This window comes from Macrobrachium nipponense, chromosome 8 (genome assembly GCF_015104395.2).
Source record: "Macrobrachium nipponense isolate FS-2020 chromosome 8, ASM1510439v2, whole genome shotgun sequence".
NCBI lineage: Eukaryota > Metazoa > Arthropoda > Malacostraca > Decapoda > Palaemonidae > Macrobrachium > Macrobrachium nipponense.
The window spans coordinates 47,988,769-48,001,573 of NC_087203.1; the positions used below are offsets into that span (position 1 = coordinate 47,988,769).

General features: G+C 48.0%; 1 protein-coding gene across 1 annotated transcript in view; it reads right to left on the reverse strand.

Moving 5' to 3' along the window:
- The window catches only part of LOC135222761 (protein KTI12 homolog), a 46,921-nt gene extending 35,595 nt beyond the window's left edge, over nt 1-11,326 (reverse strand). Inside the window, exons 1-4 of the mRNA XM_064261014.1 lie at nt 10,950-11,326; nt 10,279-10,412; nt 9,793-9,969; nt 9,459-9,621 (exon numbers count right to left, since the gene is read on the reverse strand). Coding sequence (XP_064117084.1) covers nt 9,459-9,621; nt 9,793-9,969; nt 10,279-10,412; nt 10,950-11,081 — 606 coding nt within the window. The 5' untranslated portion in view covers nt 11,082-11,326. The remainder of the gene's footprint in view (nt 1-9,458; nt 9,622-9,792; nt 9,970-10,278; nt 10,413-10,949) is intronic.
- Between the last annotated feature and the right edge of the window lie 1,479 nt (nt 11,327-12,805).

The window sequence follows — 12,805 nt, forward strand, 5'->3', positions numbered from 1 at the left end:
CCGAATCTAGATCAGACATCGTTAAAGAAAATCAAACTCAAAATCAAACCGGTCCACAATCAGCGTATGCCAAGCCAAACAAAGCGAATACGTCACCAAAAGAAGTCCAAATTAACTCCAGGCAAAGCGAGAATCGAAAAAACTATCGAGAGGAACCGACAAACAGTTGTTATCGTTCCCGCGACAGAGAAAAATCTGACAAGCTTACGGGAGTGGTTCGTACATCCGCCACCCAGCGGCGGGTAAGGTAGACCACCTGACCTACCTGTCGCGTGTGCCGCGAGATTTTGAAATTCTGTCGGGAACGTCGGAGACTATAGCTAAGTATATATCTGTCAGGGAAGTTCATGTACAAAAATAAACAGTCGACTGAGTCGACATCTAAATGTGTAAAACTCGCTACAGTACATTATCATCTCAATAAATGTCTATACCATATATTATTAAACCTATGCATGCTAACACCTCAAACTAGGTGTTGAAGACGACAGAAGGCACCTACGGGGTGAGCATTAACACTTACCAAAATGACAATTTGTCCAAAATTGCATTTTTCCTAACTATACAAACCTGAGGTCCTTTTACAATAGGAAGGTACTAGCGGCAGCTGGATAGGGTCGTAAGCTTTCGAACAAGGGGTTCGGTAGTTAACTGCTTGTCCGACAGGCGCGCTGCGCGCGACTGGTAGGTAAACAAATCACTTTTGCTTTTGGCCCAAGCAAAAACTGCAGAGTGAGGGGTGGCATGAGGTGGGGCTATGTGTAAAAGGACCTCAGTTTGTATAGTTAGGAAAAATGCAATTTTGGACAAATTGTCATTTGTTCCGACACGGACATACAAACCTTCGGTCCTTTTACAATAGGAAGACTCACTTCTTGGTGGGTGGAATCTGAGTCTTTTGTGAACAGACTGGTGTTCGCCCACCAACCTTGGAAGCCTCCCCTGGTCGTAAGAGCGAGGGAGGGATCCAAGCCTCTGTCCGATTGATCGGGGTGTGCACCGCAGGATCAATGGTCAGACCTCTGGACCAAGTACTAAGAGAGAGGCAAGCGTATTCTCTTCGTACCAGCAAACAAGAACAAGTTCCTATTTGCAAGAGGCAACAACGTTATGGTTTGTCTCTTGTTGGCATCCACTTCCCCCACCCCCCCCTTGTAGGAGGAAGTGGTGGATATTCGCTCCCATCCCTAGTGAAAGGGATAGGATGGGGCTCTGTCGAGTAGCTCACCGGCATCTCGTCCTATCCAGCAAGGTGATGACCGTATCCCTCTACCCACAGGTTAGAGGGGTAGAAAAAGATAGGAAGAGAAGCCAGTTCACTCTCTCATTCACTTATCTATTCTTACAGTCACACCAGGACTCGATGCTGTTCAGCCTGCTAGGGTCTGGGGTTAGCTAGACAACGTGTTGAGCAGCCACCACGGGTCCTAAGGAAAACGATCCAGGACCTGTGGGCAATATCCAAAAGGTAGAAGGAGGTGCCAGTGGTCTGGTTGTACCAGACCCCTGCCTTCAGTACCTGCGCCAAGGAGAAGTTCTTGTGTAACTAGAGGGAGTGTACTTCTAGGTCATCTTGGTGCTGACGAAGAGTCTTCAACACTCAGCCTGGGATGTCGAGTTTCTTCAGAAAGCGCGGTCGCGCTTTCACAGGACAAAGCAGCATCTCCTTCGCATCGAAGGCGGTGAAGTCCATTAGGGAGGGGATTGTGAAGGACTCTAACCGATCGTCAGGAACCGAAGGGTTCTGAGTCTTCGCTACGAATTCGGTACGAAATCGAGCGTCACGAATCCCCCATCCCCTGGATGCTTGACTTCGCAGTTAAAGTCATGCAATTACTCAGAGGAAAAGAAGGGAATTGTCGTATGACCTATCCCTCTTCTCGACTTCGGTGATGTCCTGTACCCATACTGGTCTATCCGTCTGCAGCGAAGTTGTTGTTCTCGGTAGTGGATAGGACACCGACACTCAATGGTGGGTGTCGATGGTATGGGTACTGTGACAAGCCGTTAGGACGAAGAAAAGATTGTTATGGAACAACCGAACTAAGTCCACAGCGAAGTTCGTAACAGACTTGGGCGCTCTGACAGCTGCCTACTGACTGCGTTCGGTAGGAGGGCAAGTTGTCCAAGCACCCGAGCAAGTCACGTGACCTTCGCCTTAACAGGTTATGCCAAGAGACTAAACAAATAATTTGTTCGTCACCGATGCCAGAAGGCAAGGTGATGACTCTCTTAAGGCATGTGCCCAACAGGCGAAAGTCAATTGCCTTCTAGAGACCGAGGTCCTTGATGGCAAGATATCTCATAGTATAGTTGATTCTCGGGTAAGAGAAACAACACTATGTGACGTTGAAGACGAAGGTGTACAGAAAATGCAAACCTACGTCTTCACAGCTGAACCGAGAGAAGGATTCTCAAGATTCTGAACCTGTGCTACCAAGACTGAGAACGCTAACCGCTATTGATTGCTGTCCGGTGAGGATCGTAGTTGCAATAAAAGCGGAGCGCTTCGAGTAATGAAGACAGGGAACTACTGGCTGAAGAACTGCTTCTCATGGGCTGAACATTTGGAAGTAGAGCTGTCAGGTCGCGGAGAGTAGGCGATGTCTTCTGACATATCTGTTATTCGGGGCGAGCAATGAAATTGCCACAAACCTACGAATACAAGATATTTTGAAGACAAACTCAGATGTCTGCAAAAAATCCATTCGCATTATCGCAGTGCGATGCAGCGGTTGACTAGTACAGACTTCTGTTACCGTGCGGTAAACAGAAAGATGAAAGAGTCCAAGAGATATCTCTGTTGAAAATTCTCGCAATGTCGCCGGCGATGAAATCGAGCGTCACAGCAGTAGATGGTCCTTCATTATTGCGAGAATCCCCGTTAATCAGAGACCTAAGTCCATGATTTGTTGGGCAGAGATACGGTTCGGTAGTCAATCCAACCAGGGGAGAGAGAGACGTAACCGACCGTGTATCTCCGAGACCTAGCTGATACTGAGCCGCTATCAGGCAGTTCAATACGCAGTAGCTCTCGGTGACTCGTCATCCTGAGTTGCCAGGTAATCCATTATTCCACGAAGGAATGCGTTCGGCTAGAACCATCGAGCATAAAGAATACGCTCGAAGCAATTATATTTAACCGAAAACGGATTTCGGTAAATACAAAGCTGAAGTGGTGTTGTCATGACAATACCAAGTATCTAAAATCGAAACTGATAAACTGCTGGGAGGTTGCAGGCAACCCCGAGTTGCAGTTCAATTAAGATACAATTCGTCTCGGTCACAAACGTAGAGTTAAACTACGGTATGCGCCTACCCCACGGACAATTTCAACTGTTAAAGAATCATGTCGCGAGGGTAATATACGTAGTATATTTGTAGGTTCTGTACCACGACCTCCATCCTAAAATCTTTTCCCCCCCCTATAGGAATGAGAATAAGGATTGGAGATCGACCGCCTTCGTTCTCTAGTCAAGAGAGTGAAGGAGAAGTCTTTCCCAAAGGAAAGCTTCAATGGTGAACAGTAATACCGAAGACGATAGTTCAAGCCAAACTGGAAGTTCCCGTCCGTTCTTCTCTATTCCAGGTTAAGCGCCTACTGTGAGATACTCTTCTTTCAGCAGCAGTCTTCTTCCAAATGCTAGAAATTACAGGAATTCGAGCATAAGCGAGGTTCCCGATTATCGTGTAACAATTATCGGGGATTCTCGCTCACTCTGGACCGTGGTCTCGCCTAAGTGTTTGGAGATCGTAAAAAACTCGAACACTCTGAGTGCGCTAGAAATTCCGTAGAATTCTAAGCACTCTGCGAAACCCCCCACCGAATTCGTCAGACGATATCGGCTGGTGGGTCCTCTCGATTCCCGTAGAAATCGGAGAGAAAGGGGCAGGATCCCTCTCAAATGACCGGGGCGCTTACGTCAGGTAGGACCCGAAGGTCCCCCCGGTAGCGCAGCCCCTAACGTGGGATCTTACAGAGGGAAATCTCTGTAGGATCCCTCCCCTTTCCCTCGTAGCCGTAAGGAGAGAGGGAATGGGGGAGGAATTGGATACTGGCTCGTCTTCCCAGCGGATCTAGCAGTTGGAGAAGAAAAGGAGCAGCCATCGCCTTACGGCGGTGGCCTCTCAGAGCCTGGGAAAACGTATCGTCAGGAGAAAACGTTTTCCCGAGGAGGGTTACGAACTCATACTGTAGGTAAGTGTCTGCCGCCACTGTGAACGTCGTCTGGGTGGGGCTGATCGACACCTGACAGGAGAGAGCCGATACCGCTCCGACTCATTCCAGTCCTCGTCGAGGTCGAAACCTCAGGAGGAGACCGAGGTATTTAAATACGGTGTCCGAAGACACGTAGAAAACGCCTCTGTCGCAGTAGAGGAGGTGAAGTAGCTTGTTCGACCCGTCTAGAACTGAGAGAGCCTTCTTGTCCGGAGACGAGAGACTACCTGGTTCAACACAGTCGGCAAGCTCCGATCGCGGCAGACCCACCGTCGATTTGGGTTCCCTCTCGGGCCCCAAAACGACTCGAGCCGAGACGTGGCTCTGCTGGTGGGAGCGGCGATCCTTCCCCGAGGTCATTGTGCTGACGAATCAGCGCCGTAACCTCGGCAAAGTTCCTCTGGATCTCGGAAGTCACAGCATCTTGCAGAGTGGGACCGTTAAGCCTTCGAACAAGAGCATATTCCGAGAACCTTCCTCCTAAGAAGGGGGAACAGCGACAAGCCCTCTCGGTCTTCCCCATCCACTTGCGCCATACGTCCTGGCCGGTCCAAGAACCGTGCCTGGCACGTAGGGCGTTGTGGTGGGATCATGAGGGGCGCACCCCACACGATCACTCCTCAATACCTCGCTCCTCCCGGTGTAACCCGAGGAGGTTGAAGGTACGGGAGAGGCAGACCTGACGCTTCCTCGTTGCTCGCTGGCAGAACCAGCAGGCTTCGAGGGCTGCAGGCGATCGTCAACCCGCGGTGGCGACCGAGCTGCATTGCCTGGTCGAACCGTCTCGCTGTGGAGAACGGCTGGGACTGAGCACAGCGGCCCCGATCTCGAGTGTCAGAAGAGCTGGTGCTGGTTGCCGTACCCGTCGCTTTCTGTGAGGGCGACGGTTCAGGCGACCTTGCAGGCTCCACTGTCCCAGTGAGACCGGTGCTTGTCCTCACGGCACGTCACGATCGCTGGTTCCAGCCGTGGCTGGGACACCGGCGAACGGGAGGACCTCTTCCCAGCCTCAGTCCGTGGTCGGTCGTGACCGTCACGTCCCCGGGTAGCCAGCTGTTCGCCGCGAGGAGTGAGAGCTGGTTCTGGTGAGAGTCGGCTGAGCGGCTGTCACCAGTCTTCCGCCCCGTGCCGTGAACCTGACGCTGAGCGGACTCAGAGGTCTGGTTCCTGGCTGCACGGTCGCTGGTAGGCGGGGACCGTTTACACTCGGTACCTCCCGCGAACGAGAGGCCAGAGACGGACCCTGATGCAGTGGCAGAACCACTGACACCAGGCGAGGAAGTACCACGGTGTTAGCCGTACGGTAACCCCTCTGGTCCCGTAGTCTTCTTCCTTGCGGAAGAAGAGACGGGCCCCGCTCCCGAAGGAGCAGGAGGACCAGCGGAAGGAACCCTCCCGTCCCAACCGAGGTGAGACGGGTCCCGAGAAGCTCCCGAGGGAGGACTTCTTAGGAGGGAGGAGGCAACCTTCTTCTTCCTCGGCTGTGAAGCCTTAGAAGTCGAAGGGGAAGAGGCGGCAGCCCGACGACGAAGAAGATGAAGACGACGACGACGACACCTTCCTCCTCTTCTTCGTCAGCTTCCTCAGGACAGACGTAAGATCTGCTATCCAGGGCGGAGCCGGGGCTGCTGTAGCCGAAGCCACAGGGCCCGGACGCACCTGTACAGACAGACCAAAGTCTGGGGTAGTACCACCACGAACAGGGACGACATCAGCAGGTATGGGCATACTCAGGAACAGCAGGCACAGCCAGCACAGCATCGGTAGGGACAGCCAGCGCAGCAAACGGCAGGGACAGCCAACGCAGCAACGGCAGGGACAGCCAGCGCAGCAACTGCATGGACAGTCAGCCCAGAATCGGCAGGTACGGCAGGCAGCACCGGAAACACAGGAAGTGGAGCAGCAGTCAGCAACATCCTGGTACCGGCGGCAGGTCCAGGGGCGAGCTCTAGGGCAGCGGAGTGTGGTCGCTGCAGCGCGGCAACCACGAGCGGCGGCGGCACGCCCCCCTCTCGGTACGGCGAACGGCACTTCACAGCGGCTGTAGGCAAGACTGTTACCACGTGAGGCGAGTACACCAGGTGAGGAGGGACGTCGTCACCTGGTTGCGTGGTCAACACTCCATGGTGACCGCAGTAGGCCCAGGACATAGAACCGCAGCCCCTGGACACTAGCACGCCCTGCAAATGGAAGGACGCCCATACCTCACCAAGGTCCACCCTCGTGGCAGTAGCACCTGCGGAAATAACAGTAGTAGCGATTAGTGGGGGGAAGTCCCCTCGCGCGGGGCGAGCCCTCTCCGAACGAGTGGAGAGACCCCTAATCAATTGTACATCGGGCACCGAGCGCCCCTCCCCGCGCTCGACGGATCGGGCGAGGAGAAGAACGCCGATAACCTCCCCCCCCCCCCCCCCCCAAGGGGAAGGGCCATCTGTGGGAGCTGAGCGGGGGGGGGGGTCTCGTTCCCCACCCCCGCACAGTACCCATGTACCCAACAACAATATAAGAGCCCGAGAGCAATCGTGCCATCGGCCCGAATGCAAGGGCATAAGGATCAATTCCCTGACTGAGCGGAACTTGAACCAAATAAATATTGATGCAATCAATAATAAGGAACAAAATGAAAATGCATCTTGCATACGATTCACTTCACAATGAATAAGGGCTCGGATCGAGCGCATTTGCGCCCTAGGTACCGAGCGCAAGGGTGAAAGGATCAATTCCTTACCTTTATGGATCAAGGTTTCTCGGAAACCTTGATCCATAATGAATTGATTCAATCAAAAATATATGAAAATGAAAAGACTACTGCGCTTGCGATTTCACTTCATACAAATCAAAAAAAAGGGGAAGGATCATCCCCGGGAATCGCGGAAACATGATCCAGTAAACAATGCAATCTCAATAAAAAAAAATGAAAATGAAAAAGAACTGCACTTGCGATTTCACTTCATTCAAAAATAAAAAGGGGGAAGGGTCAATTTCCGGGTAAGCTCGGAAACTGATCCAAAATGAGTATTGCTACAATCAAAATAATATAATGAAAATGAAAAAGAATACTATACTTGCGATTCCACTTCCATACTAAATAAGTTTCCGTGCCGAGCGCATTCGTTCGGCAACGGGCATACAGGTCAAAAAAATATAAAATGAAAAGAGCACTTACTTACAATTTTCATCTACACATTTCCAACCCAATATACGCTCTGAGCGAGTGCTCCCGCCTCGCCACCGAGCATACGCAATACGAGGATCATTCTTGGGAAAATGAATTCCCGCACTTACGGCCCTTCAGTCCCCGGCACTTCCTGTGGGTAATCGGAGGCGTGGTGACACGCCAAGATCCTTTAATTCACAATTGAATTCAATAAAATGATTGTACTTACAATTCAGTTTCACTAGATAATTAGAAAAAGAAAAACACAATCATGCGAAAGCAAACGACGATGAAGCGGGCAGGAGCGATGATATACGTCCACACGCCAGCAGGCCGAAAGCAAAAGTGATTTGTTTACCTACCAGTCGCGCGCTCGCGCGCCGCCCCCCGTCGGACAAGCAGTTAACTACCGAACCCCTTGTTCGAAAGCTTACGACCTATCCAGCTGCCGCTAGTACCTTCCTATTGTAAAAGGACCGAAGGTTTGTATGCCGTGTCGGAACAAATGACCTTTATGCGAACGCTTTAACAGTCCTTTGGCAAAAGCTTTAAACAAGATTCAGACCATGAAAAGGGCGAAGTAGGTATTGGAGGGCACAGAACCCCATCATCCCGAGAACCGACCCGGTTCCCTGGCAGCGGACATTACCAACGAGGGCACCAACACCTTACTTCTAACAGGGAATGCAAAAAAGAGCGCACGCTATGGAAGGATTTGGAACGTTCCTGTCACGAACTTGGTTAAACTTGTGTTAGAACTATACATAAGTTTAATGTTCTAACTTCACGTTATGCTTTTCCTAAACTGAATGGGGAGCAGAAGGCAGAGCTACAAAGGAAGTCAATACTAGCCTACTAAAATGCCTAGTCTGAGTAGGGATAGCCAGACAGGTTTTAGTCTGAACCTAACTAGTTGCTTTCACAATTTATTAGTTTCCCATCTTTCCTATATCTGACATATTCAGCCATAAATTTCTCAGAACAATTCCCTACAATCTTCATCTCTAGTAGTTCCAAGATCACACACTGTACCCTTGCAAGTACAAACCGAATGTTGATCAACTTCCAATTTCAACATCCTGGTTACACCAAAATCATTCCTACATAGCCTGATGTTATTGGATTTGCTTCCAGTGGAAGATATCCTAGGAAAATTAAATTACAATACCGTAAACAGGTGTAAAACAGCCAAACTTCATAGAATACCAAAAATCGCTTAACCGCAATGGCGGCAAGGAGAATTCTGACAAGAGCTAAAACATTCGAAACACACCTGGTGAAGAACAGGTAAACTAGACAGTCATCCGGGCAGCCATTCGATTTTTTGTTTGAATGCTGCCTCACCTAATTGGCAGGGAGATATAGCTAACATTAACAGTAGTTAAGATTCATCTCAAATAATAAGATTTAAAGTAATAAGGATACTGCTCTCGCATCCAAGGGCATTGCCCTCCGAAATGAGAGGAGATCCCCCAAACACCAACACAACTCTTCTACCTTCGTCCAATAGCTCGCAAAAGGAAGAAGGAGAAGAGGAATTACCAGAAAAAACAAAGGACAAACCTCCGAAGTTCCCCTTGGTAATTTCCAAAGCGTAAGCGTAAATTTCGGATGAATACAATTCTTGTCCTAACGTTAGAGGGCACAAATATGCACTAATAAAGATGTTGGCATACCTTTGCTGCCGACCCTTAACACAAATTAGAAAGGCAGCTATCACAAAAAGTGGGTTTGCATATTAATTATCAAATTTAATTAATTATTAAAATCAACACAGTATATACATATTTATTTAAGAAAATAAAAAATTAAGATCCCACCGGGAAAATGATTAACGGCTAGTCCGCAAGAGCTCACAAAAATACATGTTCATCGGAAGACGGCCGAAAGCAAAGTGGAGTGTTCACATCCGGGTAGCCGGGCCTACCCGCCTACCAGACAGTAGTTACTGCCTAACCACCTTGTTCAAGAATTTAATGGCTTTAATTCCAGCCTACACTGAAAGTAATTCCTTATGTAAAGGACTGAGGGTTTGTATGTTGCATATGAACAAACAAGTGATTTGTCACACATATACAATACCTGAGTTGTGCGGTCTAATTCGTAAAGGAAATTTGTGGACGATAAAGGCTGAGTCTCAGTGGACTGATTAGGAGGCGGCGGCTTGCGTACAAACAAGGCTTCATAAATAGGTTCCGAGGGCAGTGGGTCTTCAGGTAGTAACGTAAACATAGGGGAATCCCATCTGTTAATGATAAAGTGAACTTCATGAGCTGAAGTTTGGATGTTCACCATGTATGAATCATATGCTAAATACAACTGAGGAGATAAATAGAATTCTGAAACTTCTTTCAGAGTAGTTCTATGACAAAGTAAAGCACAGAACGGTGAAAAACTAGTCATAAAAGAGGCTTACCTGTTACTGCTATTCGGAGCTTCGTATCTCATGACCAGTCCGTCAAACACCTCTTTCGTATACTGCTCATCTTCCGGTCTTTCTTGGTTCCATGTCCAGGCTTGGTCGATGGGAGCCAGTGTGTGCACTATGCAGTGCGGCGTCTTTATTTGTTTGGACGCACAATAGAGTTCATATCTGGAAGATTTCAAAGGACCACTATCACTTGCAGTTACTTTAGATCAGAACCTTAACAAATAACTTACATAATATTACATATTAATAGCAAAAAGTATGTACGTACTGATATATGAACTATGTACTATTCTATCCAATTTTAATAGAGGTATGACAATCTGAATTGCAGATTAAGTCCTGAATATTTAATTGCATAATATTCAATGTATGAAGTGACCTTTGAACTAGCTATTCTATCCCATTTTAATTCCAAAGCAAATTTCAACAGAGAGCTCAAGATGAGACAAAGAGTGAGTTCAGAATATTGACCTGAAGCCTTTGATGTAGTTCCCGGCATCGAGAATAACGACAGTTTCTCGGCTCAGCTGCCGCAAGACCTCCGCTTTCAAGTTCCCCCTCAGATCTTTCTCCAGTCGAGAGTCATGAAGGATTTTGTTCTTCTCCTGAAGTGGAAAAATGGTTAGTACCTACGAGGTGCATGATGCAAAATGCAATGGATATAGGCTAGGTAGTATACAAATGCTAAAGAGAATTTTCTGTACAGTACTTGAACATTGCAGCTATGCATTAGGGTAAAATACCAAATGGCCACCTGGCCTCTACCATAGCACGACCACCTTCCCGAGAATCGCAAATTATGGCCTTAATTTGCAACTTCGGAGAAAAAACTTCCTTCGAGAGGAAAGTACAGGTCTCGAGGCGCCGCTTCAACGGACGCTGCTGGCTCTTGGCTAATGTCTATCCTGTGTTACAAGGGGTGTTAAGAGTACTTTTTCGGGAAGGTGGTCACGCTATGGTAGAGGCCAGGTGGCAATTCGGGATTTTACCCTACAACTAACCTAACCTAGGGAACTGCACATAGAATGTAGGTTGAATAAAAAAATAACCGCTAATCAAAATACGACAATATACGACAATAAGGACAAATCTAGAGGCGAAAATAGATCGGAGACTGACACTAGGTAATCCCTACGCCATACTTTCCCGACGACATCGTTCTCCCTGACGACCAGAACTGTCCTCTCTTTCTCCCTCTCCAGCCACTCCTTCAGTTCTCTCGCCCTCCTGCTCTTCCCGCTGGAGGGCAGACCCGTCATGAGGACCAAGGGCATGGCCGAAACCCTGCTGCAGGAACCGGGAGAGAATCACCAGACTGAAAAGAGACTTTCGGGAGACTTGTATTCGACTCTGACATGAGAGTGACAGTCAGACTGAGTCCTGACGGCCGTCTCGGAAGGTGACCTGTAGTCATCTGCTCTCGAGATACCTTCCTTCTTAGCGTCGTTTCAGCCTTTATTTTGGTGGATATTTGTCCATTAAGGTAATAAAAAATATCAATGAATGGATACATTTTCGATTCGTCGCTTATTCGACGCCGTAGGAGGCGAAATGTGCGAATATAAGGACTCGAATCAAAGTGACCCAAAGTCATGTGGACAACTTTCAGAAAAGTGGCGAAACGGCTTCAAAGCGACGTAAATATGATTTTTCTTCTTCTTCTCTATTATTGGAACGATAAATGTCTTTTTTTTTATTCCTCAAATATTTTTACTTTTTGCCTTTATTCTTCTGATGATATGAAGGCTCATAGTCTTCATTCTCTTTATTCTTCATATATATTATGATTTGGTGTGTCACGATGGGAAAAAGCAACTCTCTCTTCTCTCTCTCTCTCTCTCTCTCTCCTCTCTCTCTCTCAATCAAGAACAAAGGTCTTGAATGAAACACGTAGTTCATCAATTTGCAAAGCTTTAATTCTTAAAAGTTTACTAACTACTCCAAATCAACCACAATTCTAACTGGTTCTAAACTTCACCTTTTTCGTAGTACCCATGGGAGCCAGAAAGATGGTAATGGGAGCCATAATTATGCCCATGTGAGCCATGCCCAAAGTGGTATGGGTCAGCTTCTCTTTTGCCCCGATTGTGATAAACCTTCTTCACATAATGACTGGGAGTATGGGAGCCATTTTTATACCCATGGGAGCCAGAATGATAGTAATGGGAGCCATAATTATGCCCATGCCCAAAGTGGTATGGGTCAGCTTCTCTTTTGCTCCGGTTGTGATAAACCTTCGTCACATAATGACTGGGAGTATGGGAGCCATTTTTGTACCCATGGGAGGCAGAATGATGATAATGGGAGACATGCCCATGCCCAAAGTGATAAGGGTCACCTTCTCTTTTGCCCTGAGTGTGATAAACCCTTTTCACATAATGATTGGGAGTATGGGAGCCATTTTTATACCCATGGGAGCCAGAATGATAGTAATGGGAGCCATGCCCATGCCCAAAGTGGTATGGGTCAGCTTCTCTTTTGCCTTGAGTGTGATAAACCTTCTTCACATAATGACTGGGAGTATGAGAGCCATTTTTATGTCCATGGGAGCCAGAATGGTGGTAATGAGAGCCATAATTATGCCCACGCCCAAAGTGGTATGGGTCAGCTTCTCTTTTGCCCCGATTGTGATAAACCTTCTTCAAGTAATGACTGGGAGTATGGGAGCCATTTTTGTACCCATGGGAGCCATAATTATGCCCATGGGAGTCATGCCCATGCCCAAAGTGGTATAGGCCAGCTTCTCTTTTGCCCCGATTGTGATAAACCTTCTTCACATAATGACTGGGAGTATGGGAGCCATTTTTGTACCCATGAGATCCAGAATTATAGTAATGGGAGCCATAATTATACCCATGGGAGCCTTGCCCATTCCCAAAGTGGTATGGGTCAGCTTCTCTTTTGCCCCGATTGTGATAAACCTTCTTCAAATAATAACTGGGAGTATGGGAGCCATTTTTATACCCATGGAAACCATTTTTATACCCATGGGAGCCAT